Raw genomic sequence first — 17,739 nt, 5'->3', positions numbered from 1 at the left:
ATACAATGCTATCTGTATGGGATGACTTAGACACAGATTATTGTGTCTGTGGCGAGAGATGGAGCAGGTCACTGCTCGTGCTACGGATTATCAGTTTTAGCCATGGAGCGAGGTCATGCATATTCAGAGAGTACACACACTTTAATATGAAAGATATAATCATTTTTAAGGATATAATATTATGTCCTTTTATTATTTTATTTATTGTTATTTATAATGTAGAAAAAATATTTGTAAAAATGCCTAATTTTAATGACAAAACCATGATGGGGGTTGGTCTGGTTCATTAGAGGAGCACAGTGGTGCTAAAACCGCATTAAATATATGGAAATTACAATCGCACTCTAGGCTTATGGGTATAATGTATTCAGACCTTCTGTTTAAATCAAGGTCCTGGACAAGTATGGAGATATTTATGGCCGAGAGAGGATTGCTGAGCTCCTGGGAGTAGATCTTGCTTCTCTTGATGTGAGTCAGCAACATGGGAAGAAACAAGAAGAACCAGATAACTCTGTCTTCGCATGGTACTGTTTTTTTTTTTTTTTTTTTTAATAATACAGAATACTGTCTCTTTGACCACTATGACTAAATACTGGTCTTTTATTATTTCAGGATGACTTCTGTTGACCTCAAGTACCAGGTTTGGAAATTCGGTGTAGTATTCACAGATGGGGTAAGCACAGTCTATGTCTAAGTCTATATAAAAATAATTATAATATTGATAAAGTATTTTGTCGTTTGCCCTTTTAGACTTTTCTTTACCTCTGCTGGTACCTGGTGATGTCTTTGCTTGGACATTACAACAACTTTTTTTTCGCCTGCCACCTGTTGGATATTGCAATGGGCGTCAAAACACTGCGTACTATCCTGTCTTCAGTCACACACAATGGCAAACAGGTACCACTTGAAAATAGGGTCGTCTTATATTATGATGTACGCCATTGCTAACTTGTGTTATCTACTGTATTTGAACAGCTCATGATGACAGTGGGTTTACTGGCCGTAGTTGTCTACCTTTACACAGTGGTCGCTTTCAACTTCTTCAGAAAGTTTTACAACAAAAGTGAAGATGAAGACGAGCCCGATATGAAATGTGATGACATGATGACAGTGAGTGATTTCATATGAATAAAAATCATGCATACTTACAATGCAGTAGATGAAAGGTACCTTTATAGTTCTAGAAACCCAAACCCAGTTTATTTGAAAATATTTTGCTGTATCTTCATTTGAATGCAACCTCCTGTGCTCCGTCTGTTCCAGTGTTACCTGTTTCACATGTATGTGGGGGTGCGAGCTGGAGGCGGCATCGGGGATGAGATCGAGGACCCTGCTGGAGACGAATATGAGTTGTACAGAGTGGTCTTTGATATCACCTTCTTCTTCTTTGTTATTGTCATTCTGTTGGCCATTATTCAAGGTAAGAGCACGAATAATGATGACTGAAGAAACATTTATACTTCCATAAATGCATGCGTTTATACACTTTTTTTCAATTACTGTAGGTTTGATCATTGATGCTTTTGGAGAGTTGAGAGACCAGCAGGAGCAAGTCAAAGAAGATATGGAGGTAAAACCTTATGAGAATGTATATAATCCTTGCTTAAAATGATGTTATGTAGTACACACAAAAACATATATTATGTTTCTTTTGGTAGACAAAATGCTTTATATGTGGCATTGGGAGTGACTATTTTGACACAACGCCACACGGGTTTGAAACCCACACTTTTGATGAACACAACCTGGCTAATTACATGTGAGTCAACTGTTCTTGTTGCAAATGTGGTGTATGTTTATGCACTTATTGTTTTTATATTTCTATTTTGACAGGTTTTTCTTAATGTACCTCATCAACAAAGACGAGACGGAGCACACTGGCCAGGTCAGTCAGATTTAATGCGAGACACTGTAGGATAATATGAATAATCTAAAAAAATAATATAGAGATATGTGTTGTAGAATTAACCTAAGAGAACCCAGAGAAAGAAAATGAATATCAGGCAGGAGTCTCAATGTCTTTCGCTGGAGAAAAAACAAATTTAGATTTATGGATGTTAAACTTTTGCTTTGGATTACTGACATAAATATCGTCATCATAAATATAACTTAATGTTTTAACACGGAAATTAGGAATTTTTAGTTGGAAAAATTGCACTTGCATTTGTTTAATGCAATTTTATCCAAATAGATACACAGATTTTTTTCATGATGGGATTTGTTAAATAACTCTCCAGTTTCTGAATAAAATATGTGTCAAATTAATTTTTGTCTTGTTATGGAGGTCGAAAGCTCAATAAATGGCTAAATAAACAAATAGAAGAAATAAAGATACAAACTAACTATCCCCCACTTCCAGTTTTATCACACCAGTCCAACTGCCTTTGAAGTTACAACTTCCCACATCAATGTATGGAAGAAAGAAAAGAAAAACAGCTCGCAATGTATATTCTACATTTGATCATTTCTTTCCATGTGAAAGTCTGTAAGTTAAGAACCCAAACCGGCCCAAACTTGAAAATTAGTATCACCCGCTGTGTCTCATTTATAAATGATATTCAATCCAACTACTTTGTTTTGTTATTAATCTACATCTCTGAAATCCATATTATGTGTATTTGTGTATTAAAGGAGTCGTACGTGTGGAAGATGTACCAGGAGCGATGCTGGGACTTCTTTCCTGCTGGAGACTGTTTCAGAAAACAATATGAAGATCAGCTTTCTTAGTCGGACGGATGGTACTTTTTAGAGATAAACTTGTTTTACTGGTTCATCATTCCTGGCCTTTTTGTATCAAGAATTCACCTCAAATTTTCAAACCCATCATCATGAAAACATAGATTCTTCACATATACTATAATAAATGTATCAGTCATGGGCTTTGATTGTACATTGTCAATACACTCTTGAGACAAAAGTTAAGTTTCTATAAGTATAGCCTTGTTGTCTCACTATCTGTAGTTGTATGTGTTTTGTCAGTCCACTTTATTTATTCAGGACTTCCCCAACTGTTTTAGAAAGAGAGGTTATGTATTAATTTATGTCTATCATTAATGTATGAGAATAAATGTAACTTTGAAAATTGAGTCTGCTATTACTCAACTAGATGCAAAGTTCAACCCATTTTAGATGCAATAGATAAAGTTTTATACGTTTTACTTGTTAAACCTGTTACTGCAGTTGCCTCAAAGCAAGAACAGGCCTATACCATTTAGACAAATAGTATTAACAAAACGCCTTCATCTGTCCTTTCCACTGTACTGTATAACTAGAGTAAGATCAAGAATTCAATCAAGGTTATGTGAATAATGTTACTTATTAAAAAACTGTCAGTGACTTTAATGATGACAAAACTTGGTAACAACCCCATATATTAATTCTTCACTTGCTTTTAGTTATATTGTCATCATTGGGATATGCAGTATTGCACGCTAGATATCGATGTAAGATTTCCAGATTTAATTGTTTAACTGTATCTCCTGCATTCTGCATATAGATGATTCATAAACCACTATTCCAGCTACAATACTATTCTAACCCATTTTTTATAGTATCAAGCAGCTAAACTGTGGCTTCCGTAGAACATCCCAGCTAAATGAGGATTAAGACCGGGCATTAAAACTCACATTGAGCCTCATGTGCTGTTTTGCTCACTCTGACTGTCACGCTCCACTCGAGTATCACCGCAGGCATGAACGCGATAGGGATACAACAGGGGATGCTCCGAATGTATGGTGAGTTTTATGGCCATTTATTCAAATTGAAATACAAATTTAAAGGCATAATTCATAAAAATATGATCTGTTTATTTACAACTTTATAGTGAACGTGTAGTTATTATGATCTATAGCAAATTATATAGCATTATATAGCAAACAGCATACTTATTCCAACAGAATTACGAATTGTAGAATTTTTTGGAAGTAATATAGTATATTGCTAAAAGGTTTGCATGTCGTTGCTATAAGAGAAATTGAACATCCCTCTTCCTACATGTTTTTAATATTTCCCTGTTTTTTATTTTATTTTATGAAAATGTATAAAGTTTGTGTGCAGATGTAGACGTGTGAATGGAACTACGCAGTGTCATTACTCGAGTCCCATATCTAATCTTCAATCCATCTGACTGCCTTTAATCTTTGGGGATGATAGAATAGCTCAGTGTTTGCTTTCTAATCCATGTGCTCCGATAAATGATGTTTGAGGATGACACTTTTATCTCTATAAATTAAAAAATTGTTTTGGCATTCAGGTGGCTTCATCTTCAAGCAGTGGAAGAAAAGGTTTCTCCTCCTTACCCCTGAGGGGAGCCTGCTGGTCTCTCACAATGCCACGTCTGCCCCTGATCAGCTGGTGTCCCTGCAAAATGACTGTGAGGCCATTGCAGAGGGCAAAGACATTCTTGATTTGCCCAAGTTACCTCCAGGGGGAAGCCGGAGCTGCTGTTTTGCTCTCATCCTCACACAGAACAAATATCTGCTACTCCTAGCAGACTCGGCTGAAGATTGCAGGTATCACTTGATGTGTGATATATATTTTTTTAAAGGTTTATTTCTTAAATAACATAAGTTTTTTCTCTCTTTAAGCCAATGGTTGAATATATTGAAAAAAGTGAAACAGGTAGGCCCAGTTGTCTTGTCTAATATAAATGAACACTCATATTAAACTCTTATTGTTTTCCCTGCAGAGTGTGCCATCAACTATAATTCCTTGTATGAGACATCAGGTGCCACCACGCATCACACTCAAAGATCTGATTCCAGAGCAGATACCAGACAAAGGTCCACTGAGTCCTCCCAACACTGAGGCCACCTCCTCGGCAGCAGGCACAGGTGGATCCTCCAGAGAAGGAGGTGGGGTCAACAGATTTTTCTTTTTTATCTTTTCCAAATTTGATTTAATAGTATTGCTGTTCTTGTTACAGTGAGGAATGTGCCCCGCTTTCAGCAGTACAGAGGAGTCCATCCAGTGGGGTGTCTGCGTCACGGCACCATCAACAATGCCCAGGCCATGAAGGCTGTGTATTTGCTGATGGGAGGGGCTGCTGCCTCCTCAGCTTTAGGTTACCTTGGCACGTGCTCCCCCTCTAATCTGGAGGCCCAAGTTCCCGATTTGCCACCCAACTCAGATTTCTCTGGCATAGGCCCAACCGGGACGTACCCCTCCAGCAGCCCAGGACTTGACTCTCCACACTATAACAGCTTCGACTTTGAGATGACTGATTCAGACTTTGATGCCTTTGATTGTGGGGGTTTTACTTTCTAGTGATGTGATGATTTGTATTTCATTTACATTTCACTTTAAATATAAGGGCTTTCTATTTGTTGTGGCATTTTACTAACCTATTAAATGTTTAAAATACAATTGATGTTTAAATGTCACTTGCTATTCGAGCCCAATGGTTCTCAAATAGTGGGTCGGGACCCAAAAGTCGGTCGCAGAACTATGTTCAGTGGGTATCAACCGTGAGTCCTTCCCAGGGAACTTTTCTTTCAATTTATTTGCTTAATTTCTTCAATATCTTTTCAATATTTATCTTTCTATCATCTATTTAGCTTTATCTTTTTGTTTTATTTTAGTATAGAGACACCTGTGCTGTGTATGTTTAAAGGACTGTTACTGAATTGTTTCAAGATTTGATATCAGCAAATTTTTGCCTTTTGGGCTACTTTAAAAATTATCCAACACTAATTTGTTGGGAGAATGCAGTAGTTTACAAGTTTGATCTAGCCAAAATGTTTTTTCTCTATTTTATGACCAAGGTTGAAAAGTAATCTTCACTTGATCTTAAGTCAAGATTCGGTGAGTGGTCAGGCCTCTTAACTTTTCTGTTTGTGAGTTTTGAGTTTTTAGTGCCACACTGGTTGATATAATTAAGGCTGAGTCTCATGATGTAACAAAATTAATTTGGTGTTGTCTGGACTGAATGTTCAAAGTAGTTGGCTTCATGATGTCGTTTTAACAGAAAGTATCAACACTATTTACTCTTTTTAGTGGAAGATAATAATTGGAGATCACACTTGGGAAAATGCATTGCAATTACAGCAATGGCTTTGAAAATAAAATAAAAAATAAACCCACCTTCACTTTATTTACAGCCTTTGAGAACATTTCCTTCATTTCCCCGGTTCTCTTATTTTCTTTTGTTTTGTTTAGTCAGTGGACTGGTTTTAAACCCCGAGGGGGAAACGGATTTGTTCAATGAACTTCCAAATGAATGGATTGACTTTGTGGTGGATGTGACGGGACTTCCTGACACTTGTCAGCGCGTGGATAGGCTGTTGTTGCTGCTCGGGTTTCACTGCAGGGTTTTTGTCACCGCCCCCTGCTGCAGTCGCCTAGGCTTCGTTCATTCAAAGGCGAGGCAAACTCACCTCAGGGACGACTCCAGTCATTTTCCCCGGCCCGTGTGTCCCAGGCATGGATGACGGCTCCACACAGAAATGGCACTGCGACACTACACGCTCGACGTCTGTCTCTCCACGCCAGGTAGGACATTTGAGGACCGCAGACAGGAGCTGCATCAGGACAGCATGCTAACAAGCTAACTAGCCTGCTAATAACATGCTAGTGTGTCACTGTCCTTCAAAACAAAATCGTTGTATTGATAGATCGGCTAAGTGCATTGCACGTCAAAAGGATCTATCGTTAGGCCTTAGAACTATGACAAATAAAAATGCGTCCTTTTTTGTGAGGAGCAACGATGGCCACACTATGACAACATCCTACCACCACCATCCTACTGTAGCAGAGCCCAGCAGGTCATGGTTACACTACGGTCTCAGTCGAGGTTAATACATGTGCACCTCACAGCTTTATATAGGGGCTTTGCCTGTTTTCTTATTGCTTTTGTTTTTGCAATTCAGTTAATCATATTGGTTTAATGTAACAGAAATCAGTTGTCACTGTGACGTTTGTGTCATTTACCTGTAACAGCACGAGATAATGCACATTTGTCTTCTTTCCCCCAGTTGACTGTGCCTCCACAGTCTGCGGCCTCCTATCCATATTTCATGAGCAGGAAATGACAGAAACTGTTCATGACACAGATGGACATGGCTATCTCGCCACTTTTGTGGGGAAAAATGGCAGGTGAGTCATTTTTGTTGTTGAAAATGAAAGACGATGAAGGGCACAGTGTTACAGTTTTGTTATATCAATACACAGTACTGTAGCAAGCAGCAATAGATAACTAACATTTTGTTTTATTTGTTTCATTGCTGCAGAGTTATCGTACTTCGTGTGCACCCCCAAGGCTTGGTCACCATTGATCTGCAGTGTTATGAAGATGATAACATTGTGCAACTAGACAATGTAAGTGTATCGTCAGTCTGATTGCACCTTTTTTATTATTATACAGTGTCATATAAGACAATGTTTCTCTGCAGCTTTTAAATGCACTGGAAAAGAAACTCAAGGTTCTATTAGATGGAAATATTAAAAGAATTAAAAGGTAAGCCCGTGAAGAGCACTTTGACTGAGTTAAATATTTGGTGTGTTAATAAGGCTGTACTTCTTAAAGACTCCCTCCCCTGATCCGAGGAGCAAAGGTCGACAGGTACTGGCCCACTGCTGATGGCAGGCTCATAGAGTATGACATTGACAGAGTGATATATGAAGAGGATTCTCCGTACCAAAACATAAAGATACTACACTCACAACAGTTTGGGAATATCCTGGTCCTCAATGGTGATGTTAGTAAGTGCATTTTAAATGCTAATATTGTCTCTATGAGATTTATTTCTATGTTTTATGTTTGGTTTGTTTGTTACGGAGCCCAGGAAGGGACATGAGTGAGATTTAAAAAAGGGGGTAATAATGTCAGGATCCCAATTCACTAAGTCGGGGCATGAGACAAAAACTCTGAGTCGGGAGCCTGACTGGAGATGGAAATTAGCTCCATGAAAAGTAATGTCTGGTACAAAGCATCTTTTCATAAGCTGATTAATGCTCCAGTACATGGTCCCTGTCAAATAATTTAAATAAACTAAACTTAAAATCTGTGGCACGGGCTGAACTTGTGTAGCAAACAGTGATCCACCTGCAAATATGGCAACTTTCTGAAATTATATAACTGTGCTGAAAAGTAAGCAAACGTTTAATGTCCTTGTAATAGAGTCCAATGTTGAAATAGAGCTTAATTGGCTCACCAATCTGGTGATTGGGGTACAACAGGTTGTGCCAATGCAGGATGACTGTCTCATGCCCCCGACTTAAATATCTCGGCCGTCCGACTCATTAACTTGGGCCCCCAAGCTAACATCTACCCCATAGTTTGTTCATTGTTGTATTTATTTTTTCTTGCAGACTTGGCCGAGAGCGATTTGGCATATACCCAAGCCATTATGGGCAGTGGAAAAGAGAAATATGCTGGAAAAGAGGTGCTAATTTTAGGAGGTGGTGATGGGGGAATTCTTGCTGAAGTAGTGAAACAAAAGCCAAAGATGGTCACAATGGTTGAGATATCCTTTAAATGACAGCTCAGCTCAAACAAACCGCTCTATTGAAGCAATTAATACTGTGTTCACCTTATTTTTTTCTTAATCAAATTAACATTGACCAGAAAGTGATAGATGGGTGCAAAATGCACATGAGGAAGACTTGTGGCAATATTCTTGACAACTTGAAGGGAGACTGTTACCAAGTAAGTACTTATTTTGGCATGTAATTTTGGTCAGCCTTACAGGCTTTTGTATTTAGACTTGTGCGTGTGTATATTTATATATGCATACGTTATGTGTGAGTGTATCATATTATAAGTTATTTGTTTTCTTCCTACAGATATTAGTAGAGGATTGTGTACCTGTGCTGAAGAAGTATGTGCAGGATGGAAAAACATTTGACTATGTGATCAATGATCTTACTGCAGTTCCAATATCCACACAGCCAGAGGAAGGTTTGCATCTATTGCTTTCACTTTTTTATTCTTTTTATGTTGACATATTTCAACTTGCCGTGTTTTCTGCAGATTCGACATGGGAGTTTCTGCGTCTCATTTTAGATCTGTCAATAAAAGTCCTGCGTCCCACAGGAAAATATTTCACACAGGTCACCTTTGTCATCAGCAAACCCGTTACTCAAACTGTTAAGTATTTGTTTCAAGTTCACCTCATAAAATGGTGCTCTATCTATTAAACAGGGTAACAGTGTGAATCTGACAGAAGCACTGAATCTGTACGAGGAGCAGCTCGAGAAGCTCTCATGTCCTGTGGGTTTCTCTAAAGAGGTTGTGTGTGTGCCCTCATACTTGGAGCTGTATCCTTTTCAATAACATGAATATGATTGTGAAAACAGAGTCATATTAGCTGTTCTATTGTTTTCCTTAATGCGTGCTTCAGATGGGTTTTTTACACCGTGTGGAAGAAATAATATTTTATCTGCCTGAATCCCCGTTGCTGAAATGTGAAAGTTCCTGTTTCTGCTGTATCGAAAAGGCATGTTCAGACTGCCAAAGACTGATCTTGCAACATCTGTTGTAAACCCTTTTATGAGTTTTATGCATAACTAGATTTACTCTAAACTCAACAGCAGATTGGTAATAAGAAATGCACTCCTGAATTCCCAACAATCAATTTAGTTTTTTTAGTTCACTGAAGAAGTCAGTTTTGAATCAGTCTGAGCACACCTTGAAAGCTAAAGGAGTTTAATTAGACTCTCTCCGTCATCCTTTTTATGCAGTATGGATTACGCTTCCAACATTATTGCTTTGTTTTTAGTCATTTTATTTTGATGCAGCTTATTGGCTTACTTTGTTACAATGATAAACGAATGTCCGTTTGCATGTACACGTACTCTTGCATATAAACACTGATAAGATACCGATGTAGCTCATCTCAGTGTTAACTTTTTTACTTATTGCTTCTTATAAAAAAAAAAAAGACTGAGTTGTCTGATAGGGCAACCTTTAACCCAGGGGATGTGGGCTTTTAAGCTGTTGTCACAGGTGCTCATGGGATTGCTAGTGATGAAGAAATGAGAATGCCCAAAAAGACTGATGTTCGAATGTGTTTTAAAAGGGAAATGTTTCCACACTTTAAAGCCACCTTTGTGTTTGTCCTGTTTTATGTTTATTTGAAGAGCACCTTTTTCTCCTTTAGTTTTTCTTTTTTTTTTTTTTTTTTTTTTTAAAGGTTGTATTGATGCATGTAAAGGACGGTGAATGTAGCGGCATCTACAGAACATGACACAATTATGATGAACCTTGTGGGACATAATCTTATTTATTTCTGATTTCACCAAAAGTTGTCTGTCCCACTTTAGTGGCCATTGCCTATTAAAGTCTATTTTGAGGGAGAAACAGTTGTATTTTTTTTATTTTTATTTTTTTATTTTTTTATATCAATATGTATTGATCTAAAAAAAAAAAAAAAAACTACTGTTAGTCATAGTAAATGTAGATATTTGCTGAACGTTGGAGAATATGAATAGGTAATTGCTGTAATCCGGCCACAAAAACTAGCCTTGTTCAGCTCTGAAAATGACCACTAATAAAGTCGATACATTGGCTAAAAGTAAAATAAGTAAAAAGAGTAAACACCAAAGTTTGTGGCCCTTGAATCACACAAGTTTGCACATATTTGGCAGACTATGTTGTTTGACAGCATAATAGTGCTTCACTTTCTAGCCTTCCAACTGTGTATTTTAAGGCTGCAGTTTGGAGTCACATGACCGAGTTGCTGAACACAGCCCTTTGTGATTTGCACGTTACAATTGCTCCATCTGTTGACAATAAGTAGAAAAATAGTTTGAAATATTTTAAACTGAATCATTAGCAAATTATGTGTAATCCTCATATTTGACCCTGTTGGTAAGCATCGGTTGTGATGAAAAATTAGTGTTAGTGTTGTCCAATAGCCTATGTAAGAGTCAATAAAATATAAATATAAGATAATTATAAATAGATCTGTACCTTGATATTTAACATAAGAAAACATAAAAATCAACTTAAATCAAAATAAATTACATTTAATCATGTTATTCAATATGAACAAAATGTCTTTTCTTTTATGAAACTAAAGTGCATCCTAATGAAGTGATTTCAGTGTTAAACATTTGTTTATGAAATTGTACAAAAATAATATTTATTTCCATATACAGGCTGTACATTTTGCAACGACCCTAGAGGCGTCTGTATTGACTGTTGAGTTCATTGAGTATCACGTCCGTACTGGGGTCTTCATCAGCTGTAATTATACGGTCAGAAAATGGACTTCCTGAAACACAATAGCATTAGTTGCACTGTGGTGCAAATACTGGTGATGTTTTAATCTTGATCTAAACATTTGAATGTTACACAAATACAGAATCTCGTAGCTATTTTATCCACATAATAGCTGTGAAAGGGTGTTCAGATGTCCGACTGTCAACAGCCCATTTCCACATCTTGAAATACAATTTGTATAACACAATCGATGGACCAGAAATCCTTACTCACCAAAGCCATTCGTCTGGTCAGAGGACTCACTAACAAGATATGAGGAGGAACTTGATGAATTGTTGGATTTTGATGACTGAAGGGACGTAATTCTGGTCACAGAAGACTTTTTCGTTGTTTTCTGTGTTGCAGTACGGCTCCACTCTGAGCAAGAAATAATGAAATGACAATGTAAATAACTAGGTTAATCAATCAATCAATCCAACTTTATTTATAAAGCGCTTTTCATACCGAAAGGTATCACAAAGTGCTTTACAGATTATAACATTTAAAACAATACGCCTGGCACAACCTCCCTTACATATGTTTTATATATTAGGATTAAATAAATAGATTAGTCAGTTAAAAGCTAATCTTAAAAGGTGGGTATTGAGCCTGCTCTTAAAAACATGAACGTTCTCTGCAGCCCTGAGCTCCTCCGGTAGGTCGTTCCAGCCGTAATATTGTCTTTTTGATGACTTTAGGAATAACTAGGAGGAGGGAAGGGGCCGTGAAGGTTCATAAGGTAAAAGCAGTTCTGAAAGATAAGAAGGACCAAGACCATTAAGACATTTAAAAACCAATAAAAGAACTTTAAAGTTGATCCTGAAACACACGGGGAGCCAATGCAGCGATTCTAAAACTGGTGTAATGTGGTCCCGCCTCCTGGTCTTCGTCAGGACACAAGCTTCTGAAATTTGTAATAGTTGTAAACCTGAGATCCTCTTTTTGGGAAGACCATAAAGCAGGGCATTACAGTAGTCGATACGACTGGTGATAAAAGCATGCATTAGCGTCTCTGTGTTGGCCTGAGAGAGAATGGGGCGGACTTCTTTGTGATGTTCTTAATGTGTGGAATAAACTCCAGCTCAGTCAAAAATCACGCCCAGGTTTTTCACCTGCGAGGAAGGATTAATAGACAGTGACTGTAGTTTGGGTAGAAGTCTCTCTCTCAGGGCTGATGATTAACATTTCAGTGTTGTCCTGGTTAAGCTGGAGAAAGTTTTCTGCCATCCAGAAATTGATATCTAAAATGCAGTTAAAAAGTGCATCTATTGGCCTGGTGTCATCAGGAGACATGGAGATGTATAGCTGTGTATCATCAGCATAACTGTGAAAGTTGACTCCGTGTCTCCTGATGACATCACCAAGAGGGAGCATATACAGGTTAAAAAGCACTGGGCCTAAAATTGAACCCTGGGGCACACCACATGTAATTCTATGGACCTTAGAGGACCAGGTATCCACACTTACCATGAACGTCCTGTCTGTGAGGTAGGTTAAATGGAGGTAGGTTAAATGGAGTCTCCTCATATGATTCCATCCTCACCTGAATTTTCTGCCAGTCTCATTCGTCCGCAGCACAGATAGGTCCTCCACTGTCTCCGCACATTTTCTTTTACAGCGCAGTGAAAGATAAATATAAAGAAGCCTGCAGGAAAGCAAAACCAGTAAGCAATATGTTACACAATGTTTGTTAGATGTCCTGCCTCACTGCACTTTTTTATAGTGATCAGTGCATTGCAAACAACTTGTTTAGCAATCTCAATTTCTGCCTTGAACTTTATTCCCTTTTTTCCCCCTGGAATATGGATCCAAATCCATCCAACCCAGAGAACATTTGCAATGATAAATAAGATTGTCAAAATAGATTATTAGAATAAGCTTACTTTAAATGCACTCACCTTGCAAAGAGTTAAAGATTGCAAAGAGGTACATAAATGGAAGATTAAGAGGGCCCCAAGCAAAAAATGCAAAGCCCCACGTTAGGCCGAGTAGTAGGGTTATTCCCAACACACTCCGGATGTCCTGGAGGGTTGACCGATGCTGTAGATTGTGTGGGTTCTGCTTCTTCAATCGACGCAGCTGCACCAACACTACAATGAACATGACCATGTTGAAGAGGAAAATGGCGCAAAAATATGCCACCACAGCCACATAGAAGGCCACGTCATTCTTTATCCAGCAGCTGTGAAATACAGAAAGAAAAAAAGAAGAGCATACATATTACAGGTTTAATCTTTTACTTGACATATTTAAGTTGTCTCTTTGTTTTTTGTCAACGAATTATATGATTCCACTTATCTATAAATGCCATTATAGCCGAAATATATATATATATTTTTTTTTTTACAAAAGACTTACAATTCATCTGTAGTGCCATCTGAAAACTTTCCATAGGACACAAGGCCATAATTGTCTTTGTCAATTGCAATGACAATAATGACCACAATCATAGGAATTCCCCAGCCAGCCAGTGAAAACTTGAGCATGTAGTGGGATATGTGGCTGTTGAAGACTTTAACAAGGGCGATGTACATGTGAACTGCCTCCAGTCCCATCCAAGTGAAGGCCACCAGCAGGAAATAGTGCAGGAACCAAGCAGTGGAGATACAGAGCCCCACGGCATCAGGGTAGAGGGCCAGCCAAGCGTCCACGAGGAAGACGAAATTCAGAAGAAGTAAAGCAAAGCACAAGTGGATCAAGATTTTAGATGGGGTGTCTTTACGTAGTTTCCTGCAAAGTGGAGCAAAAAAAACAAACATCAGAGGCCAGTTTTTATCATAATGCAATGTGAATATGCTTATTACAAAATTAGTTCTGTTATTGTCAGACTCTAATATTAAAAAAAGAAAAGAAAAGAAAATATCACTCACCCAAAGGCAATGTATGTGAGGAGTGTAAGAGCAAGGAAGATTGATGAGACTCCACAGCCAATGTATGTAATAAATGTCAGGATAGTGGCTTGGATACGACTGGTAATGGGCTCCCTGGAGAGATCCTAAGACAAAAAGATGTGTGTTAATATATTTCACTTAGAATCTTATATGTACTGTGTGTGATTGAACTTACAAGAAGTATTCCAAAACTTGTTAAATGGTTGCAGCCACAAATTGTCTCGTGGTCTGTGGTGTTTTGGACATGGCATCCCTTTGGATTCCAGCCACCTGATCCATCTGGCAAAAATATATATTAAAAAAAAATCATGTTCTTCAGTATTTGTATGCCCACTGATGCTCTGTAAACTTAAAACTTTACCATTCGATGTGAAATCCCAAAAAACGCATGTAGCCACTTGATTTGCCTAAAAATAAGATGACAAACATGAGTGCATTAATTCGTGTATAATACGCAAACGCCACACACACACATAGGCTACCAAAGTTTACCAAAGAGGCTTATGTATTTGAGCAGCAAGCAACTATTGCGTAAACATGGCAGACTGTCACTTGTGTGCTATTTATAAAGTAAAACTACAGAGAGATTATAACTGGTGCCAAATATCATAGTATTGCAAACAGTAGAGACAAAATAATAATTATAATAAAAGAATCACTTACTGAAACAGGCTGTATGTTTCTTAGGTAAATAATAACATCATCCACTAGATCAGTTATGGTTATGTTGGAGACACTTGCTCCTAGTATTCCACTGTTAAGTGACTTATTTCCCAGAGCCTTGTCCTGTAGATATATAAAAAAGAAAGCATTACAATACGCACGACTGTATTTTTATCTGATTTAGTGCATTATTTTTACTTACTTACTTACTGTTTATTGAATCTGATACCTTACATTTACCCACATTATGTGCTTGTGCAAAAAGTTTGAGGACTGTTATACTATATTACAAATCCCCCAGTAGCCTATTTGGAATAACAGCAGTGAAACAGTAAACCTGAAATAGGCTGCTCTTCTGGTAGAAGTTGAACTGGACCCTGGAGACCATCTGTTGTTGCTCAGCTGAGAGGTTTTCAGTTAAAGTAGGGGGTAGTGTGATAGAGCCCTGTGGGACAGAGGGCCCCTCTCTCACTGCCCGTCTGGCCCTGGAGCTCCCGATCTGCAGTGGATAAGACAGGTGCTCATATCAGTCATGTGACACTAATGACGGAAGTAAATGAGGAACGGCGATAGGCAAATGCGATTAGGCTTATTAATTAGAAAGTGCAGGTTTTCCCTAATTATTATATCTATGATCTTTAGTGAGATCTTAGTGAGTCGTTTTTTTTGTTTGTTTTTTTCCCCTCTCTTTTTTATGTAGCGTACTGTCGCGATAGCTAACTTTTACCTGCATTTGTTTTGTGTTTTGTGTTGGTTAGCTTGGTTTGCTAATGGCTGTTAACTTTTGACTTTCCTTTTCACTTCATTAATGAAAATAATTTGTATTTTATTATGTACCTAACAAGTTGTAAGAGTTCGGGAAATTCCACAGTTACCATGGAGATCTGCCATCTTTGTAGCCGTTAGCACACATTTCCATTGACTAACATTAGCTAAAAATAGTATAAAAAGTGGAGAAAAAAGCTGTGGAACAACTCCGTTAGCTGCTGAGTTACTGCTGGTAAATACTTCTAACACACCGTGGTGTTCAAGTGTTTTAATGTGAACAATAACTCCAGTATTTGACCTTTTTAAAATCTCCATTAGTTTACAATTGCTACTAATCCCATAATGCTTAGCGATATGACATCACATTCCCGAACTCTATTATAGGTTATTGGTTTTTGGACGTACCTGCACATTGTTTGGATCTGTGATGGTGAAAGATGTCTCCTTAAAGTTTGTCCCATCTGCCAGTTGGACAGCAAGAGCCAAATCAGGAGTGAGGATGGTCTGAGAACTGAGGATGGACTTAGTGCTGGTGAGGACCAATTTATCACCAACTGTGTCAGTTATTCCTATGATCCTAAAAGTGAAATAAACATCAGCACAGATGTCAGTGAAGTAGAAATTACAGCCAGTGTGTGTCTTAATTATAGATCAACCTGTTTGAAGAACTGGCCAATGCCTCAGGGGATGCGCTAAGAAGATTGCCGACAATTTGTATGCTGATGTTTCCTAAAGCCAGACTGACAGAGGGGCCTGACAAAAGATTTTCCAACGTTGACACCAGTTGCTCCACTTGGCTGGAGTTCAGCTGAGAAGCATCTTTGGTCATTTCCAGCAGTGCATTAGCCTGTTCCAAGCTGTTCCCTACAACATGACATGAAGGTTGTATACCATTGTCATAGTTCATTTTAATTGAAAACTCTTAAACACAATGAAAATAATCGTGCACAAAAGTTCTTGAGCCGTCCTCTGTACAATTGTTTTAGCCGTAGACTCAAATGACAGCTTAAGAACTTTTGACCATAATGGAACGATCATGTAGTGAAAATATTGTAGTTGTACAGGAATGTTAGTTAGCGGTCTTAAATCAGTACTAAGTAACTCGTGCCCCTAGAGGCCATAAGCGCCACTGCAGGTGTCGTATCATGTTACGGTTTTTTGCTCATTAATTGTCCCTGAGAGTAATTACTACGCTGACAGAAAAGACAGAGGGAGAGCGGGTGATTGTACATCCAATTACACAATGGAATTTTTTTTTTTTTCACTCAAACTTGGCTTTAAATACTGTTTAAGTGGTGCTAGCCTGCAGTTAGCTTTGCCCGCTAGCCTGTTAGCTTCTTCTTCGTGATTCCATTAGTGTGTACTGGTGCCCTGACCCGTTGGCAGTGAAATTGCAAGTGTGGTTTTCTGGCCAGAGACACCAGGGGAAGATGAAAGACCCCTCAATCATCCCATTAACACTTGTATTACCCCCAGAGGGACTACAAAAATGATTTGATAAGGTAAAAAAGTGACTTAGTACTGCTTTAAACTAACCTGAAATGTTGTTAGTTAAAATACATTGTGTGTATGAAATGGAATAAAGATTTCAAGGATAGACGGATAACAAACCTTCCGTCGTAGTGTCATTCGCAGGAGTGGAGGTGGTGTTCAGCATCGTCGTAGCTGTCATGGTCTCATTTGCTGATAGTGTGGTGTTGGGTTGTAAAGAAGTGGTCATATTTAAAGGGTCCGCTGATTGAGTGGTGTTGGATTGTAAAGTGGTCATATTTAAAGGGACCGCTGATTGAGTGGTGTTGGATTGTAAAGTGGTCATATTTAAAGGGACCGCTGATTGAGTGGTGTTGGATTGTAAAGTGGTCATATTTAAAGGGTCCGCTGATTGAGTAGTGTTGGGGAATAAAGTGGTCATATTTGGAGTGACCGTTGTTGTTGCTAAATGACACCGTTCATTCAGCATTACAATGACACTTTCTTCGGGTTGACTATGAAAGGAAAAAAGATTTAGTTCACTTTGTACATTCTAGTATAGCTACTGAGCAGAGTCGACTATTGGACAACAAACCAGCTGAATGGGTTTATCTCCTGGGTGGCCGTGCAGAACCGATCAGGGTTTAGATTTACATCAACAAGTGTGTGCAGACCAATATTTTCCACTGTGTTTCCACAAATTGCTATGTGACACAGAAATACATTTTAGACATTTACTCAGTTTAA

The 17,739-nt window shown here is 38.2% G+C and overlaps 3 protein-coding genes across 3 annotated transcripts in view; 2 read left to right on the top strand and 1 right to left on the bottom strand.

The window, feature by feature from the left end:
- Window positions 1-2,727, top strand: part of LOC306970759 (ryanodine receptor 1-like) — a gene marked incomplete at both ends in the record, with an annotated part of 45,771 nt that extends 43,044 nt beyond the window's left edge. The window contains 9 exons of the mRNA XM_079566787.1: window positions 391-524; window positions 613-673; window positions 751-897; window positions 976-1,110; window positions 1,264-1,420; window positions 1,506-1,570; window positions 1,659-1,759; window positions 1,834-1,885; window positions 2,632-2,727. Coding sequence (XP_079422913.1) covers window positions 391-524; window positions 613-673; window positions 751-897; window positions 976-1,110; window positions 1,264-1,420; window positions 1,506-1,570; window positions 1,659-1,759; window positions 1,834-1,885; window positions 2,632-2,727 — 948 coding nt within the window. The remainder of the gene's footprint in view (window positions 1-390; window positions 525-612; window positions 674-750; window positions 898-975; window positions 1,111-1,263; window positions 1,421-1,505; window positions 1,571-1,658; window positions 1,760-1,833; window positions 1,886-2,631) is intronic.
- Window positions 2,728-6,267: 3,540 nt separating this feature from the next.
- Window positions 6,268-10,297, top strand: sms (spermine synthase). Its single transcript, XM_079566413.1, has 11 exons — window positions 6,268-6,489; window positions 6,972-7,092; window positions 7,227-7,314; window positions 7,389-7,453; window positions 7,523-7,698; window positions 8,308-8,464; window positions 8,557-8,644; window positions 8,782-8,896; window positions 8,969-9,048; window positions 9,140-9,255; window positions 9,339-10,297. Exons 1-11 carry the CDS (start codon window positions 6,444-6,446, stop codon window positions 9,367-9,369), a joined length of 1,083 nt encoding a protein of 360 aa, XP_079422539.1. The 5' UTR covers window positions 6,268-6,443; the 3' UTR covers window positions 9,370-10,297.
- Window positions 10,298-11,028: 731 nt separating this feature from the next.
- Window positions 11,029-17,194, bottom strand: LOC306970758 (adhesion G-protein coupled receptor G2-like; the record flags this gene model as incomplete). The annotated part of the gene is made up of 13 exons (XM_079566786.1): window positions 11,029-11,213; window positions 11,435-11,578; window positions 12,744-12,845; window positions 13,099-13,382; window positions 13,559-13,930; window positions 14,071-14,195; window positions 14,267-14,370; window positions 14,453-14,498; window positions 14,755-14,877; window positions 15,092-15,253; window positions 15,928-16,099; window positions 16,179-16,386; window positions 17,134-17,194. The coding sequence occupies 13 exons, from the start codon at window positions 17,192-17,194 to the stop codon at window positions 11,119-11,121; spliced, it is 1,998 nt and encodes a 665-aa protein (XP_079422912.1). The 3' UTR covers window positions 11,029-11,118.
- Between the last annotated feature and the right edge of the window lie 545 nt (window positions 17,195-17,739).

This window comes from Gobius niger (genome assembly GCF_951799975.1).
Source record: "Gobius niger genome assembly, chromosome: 11".
Lineage (NCBI taxonomy): Eukaryota > Metazoa > Chordata > Actinopteri > Gobiiformes > Gobiidae > Gobius > Gobius niger.
Note: the sequence above shows the minus strand (reverse complement) of the source record. Positions and strands in the feature narration are given on the sequence as shown.

Excerpts from the sequence above, each read along its gene's own strand:
- sms (XM_079566413.1), top strand. The coding sequence starts at position 6,444 with ATGGCACTGCGACACTACACGCTCGACGTCTGTCTCTCCACGCCAG. Across the intron at positions 7,315-7,388 it reads ACATTGTGCAACTAGACAAT|CTTTTAAATGCACTGGAAAA; the intron begins GTAAGTGTATCG and ends GTTTCTCTGCAG. Across the intron at positions 8,465-8,556 it reads ATGGTCACAATGGTTGAGAT|TGACCAGAAAGTGATAGATG; the intron begins ATCCTTTAAATG and ends TCAAATTAACAT.